Below are 17,482 nucleotides of genomic sequence, written 5' to 3' on the forward strand. Positions count from 1 at the left end.
AAACAAGCAATTCCAATGTGGGGAACAAAACCCCATCAGCTGTGTCACCATTCCTTCCAGAACCTTCTAGCCAGGAAACTCCCGACTTACAAGGCATCTCAGCACCCCGTGCTGCCAACAGAGCCCCATCCATTGGCTTCATCAACCTCAAGATTTCCATTTCCCTCACAGAACAAGGGGAGAGAGCACTCAAGTGAGATGCGATTTATGAGGAGACTGGCCAGGCGCGTGAGCCACCTGTGTGCTGGGGCAGGGACAGAGAGAGAGAGAGGAGGGCCGTGCTGAGGGTGGCGGCACAGAGCCACAAGCCAGCCGAACCCAGCTCACCCAGAACCAATCACTCCTGAATATCCACATAGAATCCCCCCATTATCCGTGGGATCTCCTCCACACGTCAGAACCCACGGACGCTCAAATCCTTAAAGAGCTGCCTCCACAGACCACGCAGCCCCCGTAGACTTAATCCATGTTTTTAAGTAAGTCTAACACCTGATTTGGTAAGTTTTTGTTTGTTTGTTTGTTTGTTTTTAGCAAATAATGGCTACACTGTTTAGTTTAAAGAATAGTAACAAGAATAAAAAAATACCTGTGCATGCATTGTGCACACCCGGTTTTTAAAAATGTGTTTTTTTCATCCACCTGAAAGGCAGAGGACAGAGACAGAGAAATCTTCCATCCACTGCTTCATTCCCCCAAGTACGCCCAACCACCAGGCTGACGTCAGGAGCTAGGAACTCCATCCGGGTGTCCCCCGTGGATGGGTGTCCCCCGTGGATGGGCACGGACCGCAGTGCTTGGGCGGTCACCCGTTATCTCCTCGGTTCCTTAGCAACGAGTCCCGGGGCTGAACAGACATCCCTGTGAGGGACGCGGCAGCGCTGCAAGTGGAGCTGTCTCCACCACGATGCCAGCCCCACCCTACACTAGATTTACTCCACGCTGGTTGAATCCACAAGTGTGGAGCCACTGCTGGGGGTTAAACCAACACGGGTGCTGGAAACAACCAGAGTCACCCAGAGTAAACGCAGGGAGGGGAGCCAGCCACGCCCGGGAGAAGCCAGGCCAGAGAACCTCCGTGCCTGGCGTGGCCTGATGCTTCCAACCTGCAGCCATCTTCTCTGGGTGAAAGTCCCGCCTGGCCTGGAAGGATCACCGACTGGATTTCAGCTTTCCCTTTTGCAACCCCAATAATCTCAGGGACTGAACCGGACCTGGCGCTAGGGGGCGCTCTGTGGGAATGAGGGCCGGCGGAGGGCAAATGGAAAGTGGCCCCCCTTGCTGGACTCTGCAGAAGCCGGAGCAATCTCTCACGTTAAGATCTCAGAACGCAATGCCCCCGGGGCCCCGCATCCGCGGCAAGGCGTGCCCGCCCACCGCCCGCTGCTCCTGCCAGTTCCCCTCAGCCTCAGGCCCATTGGCGGATCCAGAACGGCCCGGCTCGGGCCTCGGGCGCCCCCTGGAGGCCGCCTGTGGGACAGTACCCCCAGCTCGGGGGCGAGGCGAGTGGGTGTGGTCTTCTCGCGTGAGCTGATGACGTCACCGACGCGACGGGCCCGGAAGGAAGGAAGGCGCGTGCAGGGAGGGGTGTGGCGGTTGCTGCGGTTGGCGCTGGGGGTTCGGAGGAGGACGGAGCGCCCGGAGGGACAACCCGGTACGCGGTCCCGGCCTTTGGCGGGCGCCCTGGTGAGCCTGGTGGCCGCTGGGGGCCGGAGCCGACGGCGATCCGCTCGCCGGCCTCAGCACGCCCTCTCGGGACCGGCGAGCAGTCCCTGTCTGCAGCGTCCCCTTCTTGCCCACGACCCAGCCCTCTGCACGCTGGGCACGCGCGAGCCTCTCCCGGAGGACAGGGCGGGGAGGAAGGGGAGCCGGAGGAGGGGGCGTTTGCAGAAAGGACCCCCATTGCGGGTGGGTAGCCGCCTGCCCGCCTCGGACACAGCGGGGAGACTGGAGGGCCCCGGGCTCGCCCCGCTGAACTTGGCCTTCAGGCTCCCCTTCGCAGCCCTGCGATTTCTGCAAAATATTGAGGAGACGCGCTTCAGAATGCCAGGTCCTGGTGCCTGAGCGCGGTCAGACCCAGGGACCCCACAGGCTGCCAGCTTGGGCTGCCCCCTCTCTCCTGCACACCCGCGCTCTCTCCTCCAGCCTGGCAGGTGCCAGAGGCAGTGTGGCTCCAGGGCTGTGCAAGGCCCTGTCCTGTTCAGGGCCGGGTTGGGGGCAGGACACATCTCTGCCTCTGCCCTCACACCCGCACCCGGAGCGTTGTAAAAGAACCGATGAGTCCCTTGGCCATGGCAGGCAGTAAGGACTGGGAGGCCCCGGCCGGGGTTACACAGCCACAAGTGCTCCGCAGTCTGCTACTTGTGTAACTTTGGGGTCACCGTGGGACAGCTGCCTGTCCTCCGTTCCCCGGGGGAGTCACAGGAGGTTGGGTTCTGAATCCTACCCAGCCGGGCACTGGTTCCCGCCCGGTCGGGGCTGCCGCCTCCTCCCCTGCAGCAGGTGGGGGCGGAGGGAGTGGGCGTGTTGACTGAGAAGAGGGTGTGGACCCAGCCCCGTGTGGGAGTTCATTTCGGGGAGGAAGAGCTTTGCGCTGCTGGTGGGCCCACACCCGTCCTGCCCGCGTGTCTTCTCCGTAGAAGCAAGGCTCGCTGATGGCTCAGCTGGGAGCGGTTGTGGCTGTGGTTTCCAGCTTCTTCTGTGCGTCTCTCTTCTCCGCCGTGCACAAGATAGAAGAGGGTCATATTGGGGTGTACTACAGGTAAGAGTCTCCCCCCCACACACACACAGGGCGAAGCTGGGATCTTGGATGAAACGACTCCCGGTTTCCTTGACTGTTTGCAGGCTGCCGAGTGTCTGTGTTCCCATTTGCTGGGATGGGGAGGCCTGTTTGAGATGTTCTTTTAATATCAGTGCAGTGTGTGTGTGTGTGTGTTGGCAATTTAAACCTTCCCTTTAAGAGGACGCCACAGACGGGCATTGAGAAGTACATCTGTCAATTTAGGAACGAAATCGAAGGGAAACCCTAACCCCGGGGCATCACTCCTGAGCTGTCATTCCCCCCCCCCCCAATCCCTCTGGGAGTCCTGGCTTCACACCGCTGGATTGGCTGTACAGGGGCTCAGCTGCGACCCACTGGCTGATGGCAGCTGGAGAACAGGCAGCTCCTCCTCCTCTCCCTTGGACCACTCTCCCAAAGTGAACATTTCAGGGAAAAAACAAAAAACAGAAGCGCCAGCAGATTGATTGGTGTCCGTCAAGGCAAGGCCTTGGGAAGTGGTCTTTACATTCCAGAGGCCCATTATTCACTGTTTTTCTTAATGCTGATTTGTTGTTGCTGCTGTTTTTAAAGCATCTTGACTTTGTAATAGAAAGCCAAGCCGCTCTTCTGGGCCAAGTCGTCTCCCTGGGCCCAAGTTGACTTTAGGGACCCCTCCTGTGTGCCCCGCTCCCCACGCCCCTTTCTGGATGGCAAGGACTAACACTTCGCTGGGGTTCTCCTCACCATCTGTTTGCATGTTCCCATAAAAGGCCTTTCATTTTTATCATGTACATTCAGCTTGATTGGAAAGGTAATTCTACTGCTAAGGCAAACATTGAAGTGACTTTTTAAAAAGTGTACATAATTCTTTGGGCCGGCCATGTCACCAGACGCCAACTTGAATGCGGTTAATTGATAACCACGCTCATATTACTAGAGCCAGCCATCCAGATAGATCACCCCAGGCCCCGCAGACATGACCAAGTAAAATGGGCTTCCTCTCTTATCTGAAAGATTGTCCCTCCTAGCTGATGTCCGCCATTTTCTCATTGCACGGATGCGACTCATGGCTTTCTGTTCGTCTGTTAGGCTCTCTGGGGCGTTAGGGTCAAGCCACGTGGAACTGACACAGGTTCCTCTAGGCTAGATGTCTGTGGGACTAAAGGGAAAGTTGGCACCCATGGTATTGGTCTAACAGATCCGTCTTAGCAAACTGACCCTGCCCCTCTGTCTCTCTCTCTCTGTGCAGAGGCGGTGCCCTCCTGACCTCCACCAGCGGCCCTGGCTTCCACCTCATGCTGCCTTTCATCACCTCCTATAAGTCTGTGCAGGTACACCCAGCTTGGGCGGTGTGGCATTGAGTGGCGCAAGACTGGCCACCATGCCCTCCCAGAGACTAACTGAGCAGTACCCATGCCTAGTGCCTGCTCTCAGAGGGATCCCTGAGGACGCACGTAGCTAAGGGGGCTTGTGACCCCCGCCAGAGCTCATGTCTGCAAGTCAGCCTTGGCAGACTCTGTTCTGAATGTATACAAGGGCCAGTCAGGTGTGTGTGTGTAGTTGAAAGTCACAGGCTACCGCAGTAGACAAATATAGACGTGGTAGTTTTGCTGCTTCTGATTTGAACTACAGAAACAGGAACATAGATTTGTGGGGTTTTTTTTTAAACAGGGCCTGGGAAGAGGGAAGTTGAACTAGAGAGATACAAGATGAGCTGCGGTTACTCTAAAGCCTGGCTCTGGAGTGTGTCAAGGACGACTGGCTGGCCCGGGACTTGGGGCCTGCAGCGCCTTGCCGCCGGCCTGTTTTCTCCCTGGGAATTGCTGGAATGGCTTGCAGAGTGCCTCGGGGTACACTTGCCCCTTTGAATCAGGCCTAGTCAGGGAAAATGAACTGGCCAGGTGTGACAGCCAAAGGCGGGTCAGATGGAACAGTCAGCAGAAGCCACAGAAATAGACTGCCAGGCTGAAGACCCCCGATCCAGGGTCTTTTTCACCAGACCGCTGCGACTTGGCTGGGTCACATGGTGATCCCCTGAGGAAGCTGGGGAAGGTGCCTTGCTTGCCCCGAGGAGAAGGAGGCAAGCAGTGAGCTGCTTTGCCTACCCCTGCCCATCTGACTGCGTTCCGTGTCTCCCTTCCTGCCAGACCACACTGCAGACAGACGAGGTGAAGAATGTGCCCTGTGGGACCAGGTAAGGCGCCAGGCTAGCACTGCTACGTGCAGCTGGCCTGAGAGGCCAGGCTGGCAGGCTGTAGAGAAAGTGCTCTGCCTCCCAGCTCCCTGCATCCTCATCTGACCAGCCTGCACAGCAAAACAGAGGAACCTTCTGGAAGGCTTGGGAGGGATCAGAGCACTTGCCAGCAACACTCCAGCCTCCTTAGTGTTTGTAGCAGATGAATGACAGCCTGAGCATCCCGCACCTTGGAGGACAGACCCTCCAGGCAGGACCTCCCCTGGGAATGCTGTGACAGGCGGGAGGGCAGAGGGCCTAAGCTGGCCTCTAGTAACCAGGTAGAAAGTGCCACAGAGCGTAAAGTGCCCGCAGCATAACCGGCCTGATCTCTCAGTAAAGCCTCGCGCTCGGCAGAGTTAGTATTCACAGAGACGTAGAGCAGAGATGAACAAATGCAAGGCCAGCCGTTGTGGCACGACAGGTTAAACTTACCCCTGGGACGCCTGCATCCCATAGAAGAGCACTGGTTCTTGTCCCAGCTCCTCCACTTCCAATCCATTTCTCTGCTGACGCCCCTGGGAAGGCAGCGAATGATGGCCCAAATACTCAGGCCCCTGCCACCCATGTAGGACACCAGGATCGAGTTTCTGGCCCCTGGCTTTAGGCTGGTCTAGACTCGGCCGTTGTGGTAATTTGGGAAATGAACCAGAGGGTAAAAGACCTCTTTGTCTTTTCTCTCCCCCGTCTTTCTGTCACTCTCCCTTTCAAATAAGTGAAAGTCTTTTAAAAAGCAAGAGTGAACTTTGCTTAGAACCTGATTCAAAAACAACAGCTGTGCATGAAGTGCAGGGACAGACCTGTCACCTGCTCAGGCTGCCAGGGCAACACCACAGGCTGGGGGCTCGGCTCTAAAAGCTTCCTGTCTCAGATCAGGACCCCATCGGGGCTGGTTCCTGGTGAGAGCTCGCTCCTTGGCTCGCATATGACCTCGCTGTGCCTTCACCTGTGCCCACCAAGAGAAAGAGATCTCTGTTAAAGTGTCTGTCTGTCTTATGGGAGCACCAGGGCCTCCCCTTAGCCCTGTTCACCCTTAACTACCTTCCTAAAGGTCGTTGTCTCCGCATGTGCTCACACTGGGCATCAGTGTGTGAGTGCACAATTCAGTCCACAGCGAGAACTCCCGGGAAAATTTGATCACAATCCAGGCTTTAGGCGATCCTAAAAAGTTGCTGTTAATTGTCATGGGTATGTAGCTGAATGTGACTGCTCTTGGGCAGTGTTTGCTAGAGCATCAATGTATAAAATGTCCAGCAGAATCCATCAATAAGGGGAAATGTGATGAATTTTGGTGTCTGCGTGTGAGTTAGTTGTACTGTTCATTGAGCTTTTCTATGCATTTGAGGAAACCTTTTGTGGTGAATATTTGTGGGTGGTGACAAAACCAAGGCGGGAGATATTGACCTTAAAATTCCACAGTGATCCTGTTCGTTCCGAACATCTCCTTCGGGTCTTTCGTGGCAATTGCCCTCAGTGAAAGGCATCACTGATACAAAAGCAGTGAATCAGCCTGGCTTGCGAAGACCTCAGAAGCTGTCCCCGCTTCTTTGTGGAGGTGTTTTCAGGCAGTGTGAGGCTGCTCTAAGCATCAGAGATGACCCCCTTGGCCGCCACACCTCCCCTCTCATAGGCTGTCCCTATGGAGGACTGCAGCGTCCTGCAGGGCTCACAAGTGACTTCCGGTGCCTTGTCCCTCCCACAGTGGTGGTGTGATGATCTACTTTGACCGAATTGAAGTGGTGAACTTCCTGATCCCGAATGCAGGTACGCCCCATCCCACGTCCTCTACGCTCCCACCCCGGCCCACCGCCTGTGTCTGAGAAGCCCCGGGCCTTTACTCGTGCTGAGCCACTCCTTCTCTCACAGTATATGACATCGTGAAGAACTACACCGCCGACTACGACAAAGCCCTCATCTTCAACAAGATCCACCACGAACTCAACCAGTTCTGCAGCGTGCACACGTTGCAGGAGGTCTACATTGAGCTGTTTGGTGAGTGAGCCTCCCCTGCCTCGCCCACCACCTGCTCTGGGCCCCCCTCCCCAGCAGTGTGGACGGCCAGGGAGGGTCATCCGTGCAGTGGTGGGCCCCGGGCACAGGAGGGTCCTGGGCAGAATATTCCCTTGTGACCTCAGGAGCAGACTCTCCAGGGCCCCTAAGTCATCTCCCTGGAAACCCAACAAGGTCAATTCCAGAGGAAGCTCGGAGCTGAGCCTGTTCACCAGTGGCAGATGTGGAAGACAGAGCTAGGGGCTGCCCCTCTCCTGGCCCTCCCCTGGCACCCCTGGCCCAGGCCACCCTGAATGTAGAGCACCCGGGAGTGGCTGATGGGGCTGGTGTGGTTTACAGCTAATTCTAGAAGGCCATGAGAACCTCCCAGTTCTCCTTACAGTCCCTCGGGCCTTCAGGTTTATCCTTTCACCCTGTGCCACCGAGGTGGGTAAGGAAACACTTGAAACAAAAGGGGTTCCGGTAGGTAAGTAAACACCGCGGGTCCCTTTTACCTGGTCAGAGTAAACACAGAGGGAAACACAGAGGAAACATTTCATTAGCCTGTAGCTCTTTTTCGATAGTGTTTTGTTTAAACTCGCTTCTGCAAATTTTCCAGCAGCCAATGCCAAAAGTAAATGAATTTTCAACCAGTAGTACAGCTTTTTTTTTCCCAAGACTCGTGTGTTTATTTATTTTTAAAGATTTATTTATTTTTATTGGAAAGGCAGATATACAGAGAGGAGGAGAGACAAAGAGGAAGATCTATCGTCCAATGGTTCACTCCCCAAGCAGCCGCAACGGCCAGAGCTGAGCCAATCTGAAGCCAGGAGCCTGGAGCTCTTCCAGGTCTCCCACGCGGGTGCAGGGTCCCAAGGCTTTAGGCTGTCCTGGACTGCTTTCCCAGGCCACAAGCTTGGAGCTGTATGGGAAGCGGGGCCGCCAGGATTAGAACCAGTGCCCATATGGGACCCTGGCTCGTGCAATCAAGACTCATTTATTTGTTCATTTAAAAGGCAGAGGGAGATACTTTTCAGTGGGTTCACTCCCCAGTGGCCACAGTGGCCAGGGCTGGGCCATCCTCTGCTGCTTTCCCAGGTGCATTAGCAGGGAGCTGGATCCAAAGTGAAGCAACCAGGACTCAAATCAGCAATCTGATATGGGGGGCCAGTGTCCCAAGTGGTGGCTGAACCCACTGCCTTAGGATGCTGCCCCCACAGCTGTTCTGGGTACTGTGACTGCACAGTGATTTTTTTTTTTAATTCATTTTTGTAGGGGTAATATTCTTTTATTGATTATAATAGGTTGAATGTACTTTAAATATATATATATATTTGAAAAGCAGTTAGGGCGAGAGATCTTCCATCCAGTGGTTGACTCCCCTCACAGCCCCCGTGGGCAGGAGCCTGGAACTCAGTGCACATTTCCTGCGTGGGGAGCCAGGCTTTTGGACCGTCCTCCGCTGCTTTCCCAGGCCATCAGCCCTGAGCTGGATGCAAAGTGGAGCGGCCGGGCCTTGACTAGCACTCACATGGAGTGGCTATATTGCAGGCGGCAGTTTAATTTCCTGTGCCACAACTACAGCCCCAAGATTCAGTAAATCTTTTTAAGAAATTGTTGCTAAATCCATTATTGATTTTTTTATCTCAAACTAATAGCGTGTTATAAAAATATGAATTTTTCTCTCTAGCCCTTGTTTTAAGACTTATGCCATTAAGTGAACATTTCAAACCATTTGAAACGGCAAAGAGAAAACAGATCTTTAATGTCCCTGGAAAGAAAATTAAAATACTGAATTGTTTTTCATTAGAGCACTTCTTCGTGTCTGACAAATAAGCCTGGGAACTTAGTGAAAATATAGTTTGTTAGTTAGGAGAACTGGGGAAGAAATACATGCTTTCAAACCTTGTTTCCTTCTGAGTGTCAGTGTGACATGCACGACTTTTCTCGGAGCCTGTTTGTATCCGTATGGGAGGGGTGTGTGTGTGTGTGTGTGTATGTGTGTGTCTAGTCCTGTCCCTTGAACCTGCAAAGCTCCTACCTCCGAGGACTGGTAGCCGCAGCTTTAGCCAGAACTCTGCAGAATGCGGCCCCCTCCCCTGACCCTGCCGCGTCCTCCTGGCCAGCTGGAGGAGACCACTGTTGCTGCCCATCCCAGGCTTCGCAGAAGGGCCCGTTTGTGTTGACTTGGTCATAGGATTCCACTGGCCCTGACCCAGTTAGCAGTGCGGATCAGTAACCTAGCAGTAGCACTGAAATGCCTTGTAGAACACCCCTTCTGGTTTCCCGTAGCCAGTCAGCGGCCCAGGGCCACAGGTTTTCGCTTGGACTCGTGTGTCATTTGTGTGGTGAATAGCTCTCACGGAGGGCATAGGTCATCTTACTCAAAGTTTGGTTGTTCAGATGAACAAATGTGAGTGTAAGCTTCCTCTGGGTGTCAGATGGGCAGGCCGGTCCTCGCTTGGGGCGGAGCCACCCAAACCCTTGCACACTGGCAGGGCAGCTGAGGAAACAAAGTGCTGTTTGAAACCCTAATAATTGGTTGTGTCTCCTCTACACAGTTTCCTCCTTTAGACCACTAGCTGGCTTCCTTGGGCATCCACCTAGGCACCCATAAGAGGAAGCTGTTGCTTGGAGTTGCAGGCTTGTCCCCAGGTGACCAAGAAGTGGCCGCTTGACAGCAGGGAGGCGATTCATTTAGGCAGCCGCGGCCTGGTTTCATGGAGTCTTTCTCTCTAAGGCCTTCAAGTGTCTTGCTGAGGATCTTGTACCCAAGCAGGCTGAGCCCAGGCGTGAGGGCACAGCTGGAAGGTGGCTGTGTCGTGGCCGCCCCTGCACTTCAGATGGTGGACCAGGGCCCACAGCAGACTGCTCATCGAGGGGCTTGGCCAGTGCCTCTGCAGAACTGGCCGTGTCCCCTTCTGTCCCTGGATGGCGTTCCTAATGAGGCAGCCTTCTCAGCGTCACAGCCCGGTTTTCTATCAGAAACCTGAAAGCACCAGATTGAATGTACCCAGCTCTTTCTTTTTTAATCTATTTATTTTAAATATTTATGTATTTGCTTGCTAATTATTTTTCTTTCTTTTTTAATCTATTTATTTTAAATATTTATGTATTTGCTTGCTAATTATTTTTATTTTTGATGATTTTTACATAGTTCATTAGGATGATGAGGGTCAAGGTTACAGGAAGGTGGGTGAGATCACCATTTCCACATTCTCTTTTTTTCCTTCCTCTGTCTGGGGGAAAGAGGGAGACAAGGAGAGAAGCCACACCCAACCTCCCAAATGCCCCTGCACCCTGGGATGGAGGGCAGCCACCTGACTCCAACCCCAGGGTCCCCAATGTGGGGCATGCTCCGAAGGTCCTGCCCAAGAAGTTTCAATACTTCAGCAGTTCCAAATTATTGCCGATCTCACCACTCCAATCACGATGAAATCTCTCCAGAATCCACTGGTCGACATAGTCCACCTTAGAGTCTCCATTTGCCCAGATATTCACTGCCAACACTTGGCCAGGGCAGTTGATTGATGTGTTCTGTCCTCCATCCTCTGTTATGGTACCAGGTGTCCTCTGCAGACTCCAGTGCACTGCCACAAGATTTATTTCTATTGGAAAGGCAGATCAGATTTACAGAGGAGAGACAGAAAGATCTTCCATCCACTGGTTCACTCTCCAAGTGGCCATAATGGCTGGAGCTGAGCTGATCCAAAGCCAGGAGCCTCTTCTGGGTCTCCCGTGCCAGGGCAGGATCCCAAGGCTTTGAGCTGTCCTCGACTGCCACAAGTAGGGAGCTAGATGGAAAACAGAGCAGCCAGGACACAAACTGGCACCCATCTGAGTGCTTAGAAGTGGAGGATTAGCCAACAGAGCTGTCACGCAGGCCCCATGCCCAGCTCTTTGTAAAAGGCCTGATGCAAGCTATGAACCCCTTGTCTTTTGCTTCTGCTGTGGCCTGTCTGAGGAGAACGCTAGAATTGCTTATGTGTGGGCCCAGCGCAATGCTCTGATTGGCTAATCCCCCTGCAAGCACCAGGATCCCATATCCACACCGGTTCATATCCTGGCTGCTCCGTTTCCCATTCAGCTCCCTGCTTGTGGCCTGGAAAAGCAGTCGAGGATGGTCCAAGGCCTTGGGATCCTGTACCTGCTTGGGAGACCCAGAAGCTCCTGGCTCCTGGCTTTGGATTGGCTCAGCTCCAGGCGTTGTGGCCATTTGGAGAGTGTACCATCAAATGGAAATCTTTTTTGCTCCTTCTCTCCGTAGATCTGCTTTTTCAGTAAATAATAAATAAATCTAAAGAAAAATAGAAGAATGTTGTATCCATTTGTAATTAAGCACTAGGTTGCATAATAAATTGTAATAAATTACTGGGTTGCACTGGAGAGCCCCATCAGTATGCTCTGAGAGCCCTGGAAAGCCCAGCAAAGGCCAACTTTCTGTGGTGCGGCAGCACAGGACTGCTGGGGCTCAAGTCTTTGACACCCCTGCGCAGGGGCCTTAGATTCGCGGGGAGCACACCGCCTCAGGAGACCTATGCGGGGCCCCACACCACTCTCGGCCTTCCGTCTAGCATGCTGTCTCCTTGCCCTCAGATCAAATCGATGAAAACCTCAAACTGGCCTTGCAACAAGACCTGACTTCCATGGCCCCCGGGCTGGTCATCCAGGTGAGCACCGCCGCCGTCGGGGAGGCCCGTCCCTGTGACGGTGCATAACCTGGTGCAAGGGACCCCGTGTTTGTGCCAGCGGACGCTGGGCTGTGTCCTTGCTGCCTTCACTCTCCCACCCATTGCTCTCCGTGCCCTCCAGGCTGTGCGGGTGACCAAGCCCAACATCCCAGAGGCCATCCGGAGAAACTACGAGCTCATGTGAGTGTGCCCCGCAGCCCACGTCCCCCGTGCCCACCACCCGCCACCGGCCCCCCCGAGTGCACAGGGCTGGGCCCGGCTTTGTGCCTGGCCCCTGGGCAGTGGAACGGCCCTTCGCAGCCACCGTGACAGAGAACTTTGCACGGCTTCTGGAGTGGGAAGGAAGCAGTCCGCTGTCGCTGGCGGAAGCCCGGGACGCCGCAGGGCGCATGGAGCCCCTCCGCCACCCTGACCGCGGCCTGCTTCTCTCCCCCTTCAGGGAAAGCGAGAAGACAAAGCTGCTCATCGCCGCCCAGAAGCAGAAGGTGGTGGAAAAGGAAGCCGAGACGGAGCGCAAGAAGGCCCTCATTGGTGGGAGCGCGGTTCTGCGACCGCAGGCTGGGCGGGAGGACTGGGGCCACCAGGGACAGGCCGGGGAGGCACTGGGGTGGCCGCAGCGCAGGGTCCTTCAGCCATCTGCCTGTGCGGGACTAGTACCCATGTTCCCGAACACAGCTGCCATGATGGTGGCGAGTTTTGACTGTCCACCTCTGAGCCCATTAAGTCCTGAGTTTCTAACCCTGTATTTCAGCGCCGTAGTACTTGCCGTATGTGCTAAGTGTATTGTGCAACTGCAGTCTTCATCGTTGTCATATGTGTGTGTATACAAATATGTAAATGATGAGACATAATAGGTTAAATGAAAACAGCCCTGCCTGTTAATATTTTTAAGATTTATTCAGTATTCATTTGAAAGCGGAGTGGCAGAGAAAAAGACGAGTTAAGAGATCTATGTGCTGGTTCACTCCCCAAATGGCTGCGAAGACCGCAGGGTCGAGGCTGCGGGCAGGAGTCAGGAGCTCCAACCTGGGCTCTGATGTGGCTGCAGGGACCCAGGCACTCGAGCTGTCCTCTGCTGCTCCCCCACGCACATTACGAGGGGACTGGCCAGAAAGTGGAGCAGCTGGAACTCAAACCAGCACTGGAGCTAGGGCTTAACCTGCTGTGCCGCAATGCCAGCCCCATTCCTAATCATTTTAGCTTCATAATGCTAACCTGTGCTTCCTGGACACTCTCCATGAGCCCTGGACTTATTTTTTTATTTTTTATTTTTTTAGATTTATTTTGTTTTGAAAGAGCAGACGAACAGATGGATCTTCCATCTATTTATTCACACCCCGAATGGCTGCAGAGGGTAGCACTAGGTCCAGACCAGAGCCAGGAGCTTCTTTTTAAGTCTCCTACATGGGTGGCAGGGTCCCAAATACCTTGGCCATCAGGCAGGACATGCACCGACACCCTTACGGGATACTGGTGTTATAGACGGCAGCGTTACCCACTGTGCCACAGTGCCGGCCCCAAGCCCTAAGCGCTGACTACGTTCATGGACTCAGTCCTCAAAACCACCATACAAATTACACGCTAGCCTCAAGCACATCCTACTGAATCGAAGCAGAGAGGGTCAGTGCCATGGCCAAGGTCATGTGCATGTAAGTAGTGGAGCTGGAGTTCAGCCCCTGGGACTCGCACCCTGGAACTTGTGTTCCACACCACTGCACTGTATCACTAACAGCCCACCCAAGCGCCTCCAGAAATGCAGCCCCAGGCAGAAACTTCTAGTGTACCTTACTCTTGGGGCTGTTGCTCTGAGAGAAGTAGCTGGTGATTCAGGGGAGAAGATAGGGCCTGGCCCTCCGCTGCCCATCACTGTCTTATTGCTCATGCGCAGTGCTGTGCCCACACTCCCATCCCATGTGTGCTGCCTGCCGGGGTCAGCGCTCTCTCTCCAAGCTTACGTGCTGTCGTGCCTGAGGGCACTTGGGTCTGGGCAGGTAACGTATCAGAGCTCTGAGTCTGTTCTCCACCTCACCCATCCAGAGGCAGAAAAAGTGGCCCAGGTGGCAGAAATCACCTATGGACAGAAGGTGATGGAGAAAGAGACAGAGAAGAGGATCTCGGAAATCGAAGGTAAGCGGAAATGACAGACATCCCTGCGTTCCTCAGACCCCAGCCGTGGCCAGCGGGCAGGGCCAGTCCCCGTGGCCCAGTGGCTCTGCCGTGCCAGCTCGCCGCCACACTGCCCTCGGCCCGGGGTTTGGAGATGTTGACACCTGCTGGAGTTGGGTCTCCACACCCAGAAGCCACCGTTGGTTGTGCTGCTCTTGGCGCAGAGCCGTGAGGTGCTGGGCACCAGGTTAGGCCCCTGAAAGGGGAAAAAAAACTACCGTCACTCAGGAAGTCAGCGGCCACTTTGACAGGACCAGACAGAGAGCGAGCCAGGTTTGCCGAAGATGCATGGCCAGCACCAGCAGCACTGCGGCTGCAGAGCCGAGGCCCCACCCCTGCCAGCACCTGCCTGGTGTGAAGCAGGTGCCAGAGTGGAGGTGGGCCCCGAGGCCCGGTCTCAAGCTGCAGGGTGTTGGCAGTAATGGTGCCCCTCCCTCTCAGAGGCCTCTGGAGGAGTCTTCAGGATGTCACAGTTCAGAGCTTGTCCTACACAGGGAGCTCTCAGCCACACAGACATTCCTTAGAAGCACCTGTCAGCAGGCCAAGGCTGCAGCCCAGCCGCACCACAGGCTCGCGCTGGGGAGTCCACCCTCCGACTTTATTCCTAGGCCCTTCGCCACAGACTCGGCTCACGTCCAGCCTGCCTCCTTGCTGAGGCACACAGGGCATACGGCACCATGTGGCCTCTGCCTGGAACGAAGCCACAGCAGAGTGTCCTCCCCACATCAAGGAATTCAGCAGGTTGTAATCTAGATGCACACGCACTGGAAGTCCCCTCGTAGGCTCGTGCCAGCTGAGGCCCTCCTTCTAAGACCTGGCGGCCTCGTTCTGGGACCTCGTTCTAAGACCGGCGGCAGTGACGGTCGGCAAGGACTGCGCTGTCTGATGGTGGTGCTCGGCCTCAGAGTGGGTCTGCATCTGGCTGTATGCAGAGCCTTCTTTGGGCTTCTCTTGCTTTTACTGTGTAGCCCAAGAGCAGTGAGGTGGATGGTTCTGGAAGTGGAGGCGTAGCTGGAGTTCCACCACTTGCTTTACAGAGACAGAGGCCCAGTGTGCAGGAGGGAGCGTTTAGTGTCTCTGGAAGCTGGGCGCGCTCTGGTCCTGCACTCAAAGCACAGGTTCAGAGCCACGGCCACAGGGTGACCGAGAGCTGCTTGCCCCGGGCACAGCCGCCCTCCAAGCACTGTTGCCTTCTCTTGGGCGATCCTGACAACCCCTGGCTTTTGCGCTTCATGCGGTTCTATGTACTCTTGCCCTCAGATGCTGCGTTCCTGGCCCGGGAGAAGGCAAAAGCCGACGCTGAGTGCTACACGGCTCTGAAAATAGCCGAGGCCAACAAGGTGATGACCGGCACAGCCCACAGGGCGGGAGGGCGGGTGGCTTGAGGCTTAGATTTGTGTGATGTTTGCGGAAAAAATAGAGTCAAAAGTGTGAATTTATTGTAGTGCAAAGATTGAAATTCATACATAGTTATTTCATTTTTGTTCATGCATCTTTCACATATTATAAAAAAAAAAAAATGTTAGGGGCCAACCTTGTGACCCAGTGGGTAAAGCATCTGCCCGCAACACTGGTATCCCATGTGGGCACTGGCTTATGCCCAGCTCCTCCACTTCCCAATCTAGCTCTCCATTAATGGCCTGGAAGAAGCAGTGGAAGATGGCCCAAGGGTGTGGGCCCATGCACCCACGTGGAAGGTCTGGAAGAAGCTCCTAGCCTGGTTTAGACCTGCTGTTGTGGCCATCTGGGGAGTGACCGGGTGGAGGGGAGATGTGTGTGTGTCTCCTTTCTCCATTACTCTACCTTTCAGATTCCTAAATCAATACATCTCCAGAAAGAAGTGGGAAATAAAAACAATGATAGATGTTTCATTGCTGCACTAAACATGGAAACTTCCAAAACTCTTGCACTGTGTTTTGGAGAGCTGATATTACTTTTTGTCTTTAGAGCAGGGGTGGGGGAACCTGTTTTCTGCCCATGGGCCATTTGGATAGTTCTAGCATCATTCACGAGCCACACAAAATGACCAGCTTAAAAAATCAGCCTGTTACAGAATGAGTGACTCCCGAGTGCCCCTGAGGGTGCGGGCCTTCCACGGACAGGCCATCTCCAGCCCCTGTCCATCCGCACCTGAAGGGGACGCCGCCCCGGCTCTCCCCGCCACAGTCCCACCTGAGCTTCCTGTCTCTCTTCCCAGCTGAAGCTGACCCCAGAGTACCTGCAGCTGATGAAGTACAAGGCCATCGCCTCCAACAGCAAGATCTACTTTGGCAAAGACATCCCCAACATGTTTATGGACTCGGCGGGCAGCCTGGGCAAGCAGTTTGAGGGACTGGCTGACAAGCTGAGCCTTGGCCTGGAGGACGAGCCAGTGGAAGTAGACGTGAAGGAGGACTGAAGGGAAAGCCTTTGTTGCTACAGCCTCAGATGACACTTTACAGAAGAAATCTATTTTTTAAAGATGAAACTGAATGTTCCTGCCCTTGCACACTACCTTCTCTGACTCTCTTCAGGCGACTGTGGTGACGGAGGAGGAAGGGATTGAAGCAACTCCCCCCCTTCCTGGAGGGGAGGGGGCTGGGGGGATGATGATTGGGGGTTTTATTCAGGTAAGTGGGTTATAGGACTTCTGATAAGGTTTGTAGACCGCGTGTCCGGTCTCTGCCAGGCTGGGGTCTGTCCCTTTGCAGCTGGCCGAGGTAGGAAGGAGCAGGCGAGGCTGAGGGGGTCGCCACTGTGGGATTGCCTTTCCCTCCCGGCCTCCTCGTCCCTGCCTCTCCCCGGTGCCAGGGTCTGTGGCAGAGGCTCCCACGGGACAGGTGCGCACCTGGTTCGCTGGCTAGAGGAGCCGTGGAACCCCGGCTGCAGGGACACGAGGCAGCTGGGGTGTCTGTGTGCGTGTGTCGGTGCCCCCGTGAGCCGCTGGCCTGAGCTATTGTCAGGGGAACTGGTGCTAGGTCTTGCCAGATTTTTCCATACCCTGCACTCCTGGCCAAGTGTTCGGAGTGGTGATGCCTGACTTAATGTTTCCAGAGCCAGAGTTTTGTCATCACCACACGATTCTTTTTGGAGCTTTTTACCTGATCTGGAGTTTGGTTTTTCTCAACACCAAGAAGCCAGGGACAAAGAACCCCCACATGTCGTGGCTACTGAAGTGGGATCACTGTGCCTGCCGGCCTTGTGGCCCCTGCTTGGGCCTTGGCCGAGTCTGTTCTGGTCCTGGACACTGTACCCTGGGGAGCTGTGACACTTGGGGGTGAGGAGGAAGGACCCGCTGAGAGAATGCCCCACCTGCTTTAGCAACCCCCACCCCCCCGGCCTATGCTGCAAGCTGGTCTGGCATCGTGCTAAAAGGAAGACTGTGCCCTCGGTAGTGTGTGCTTTTAAATCCAGAGCCCCAGGCAGCCACACGGGAAACAGACTAAATGTTAGATGTCCAGAGGCAGCTATGTGGCCGCAAGTCAAAGCTCCCGCCCAGGCGCTCAGGCTGGAACTGGCTGTGTCAAAATCCATTCACAGTTTCTGTTTTTCATGACTAGCTAGGAAAACATGTGATCACCCTGGGAGATTGAGGGTGGGAAAAGCAAAAATGAAATGGAAGAAAGGTTTTCCTTATGTTCTAGAATCAGGGCTTGGCTGGGGGGT

General features: G+C 54.7%; 1 protein-coding gene across 2 annotated transcripts; it reads left to right on the forward strand.

The window, feature by feature from the left end:
* Positions 1–1,541: 1,541 nt before the first annotated feature.
* On the forward strand, positions 1,542–17,132 carry ERLIN2 (ER lipid raft associated 2). Of its 2 annotated transcripts, none has more exons than XM_004598502.3 (12): positions 1,542–1,651; positions 2,637–2,758; positions 4,008–4,089; positions 4,906–4,952; positions 6,694–6,755; positions 6,858–6,983; positions 11,577–11,650; positions 11,793–11,851; positions 12,111–12,202; positions 13,709–13,798; positions 15,098–15,177; positions 16,035–17,132. In XM_004598502.3, exons 2-12 carry the CDS (start codon positions 2,652–2,654, stop codon positions 16,233–16,235), a joined length of 1,020 nt encoding a protein of 339 aa, XP_004598559.2. In that variant the 5' UTR covers positions 1,542–1,651; positions 2,637–2,651; the 3' UTR covers positions 16,236–17,132. The 2 variants fall into 2 exon arrangements, with proteins under 2 accessions (XP_004598559.2, XP_058525759.1); XM_058669776.1 differs by lacking the exon at positions 1,542–1,651 and adding an exon at positions 1,901–1,905.
* The last annotated feature ends 350 nt before the right edge of the window (positions 17,133–17,482 follow it).

Source organism: Ochotona princeps, chromosome 11 (assembly GCF_030435755.1).
Source record: "Ochotona princeps isolate mOchPri1 chromosome 11, mOchPri1.hap1, whole genome shotgun sequence".
Classification (NCBI taxonomy): Eukaryota; Metazoa; Chordata; class Mammalia; order Lagomorpha; family Ochotonidae; genus Ochotona; species Ochotona princeps.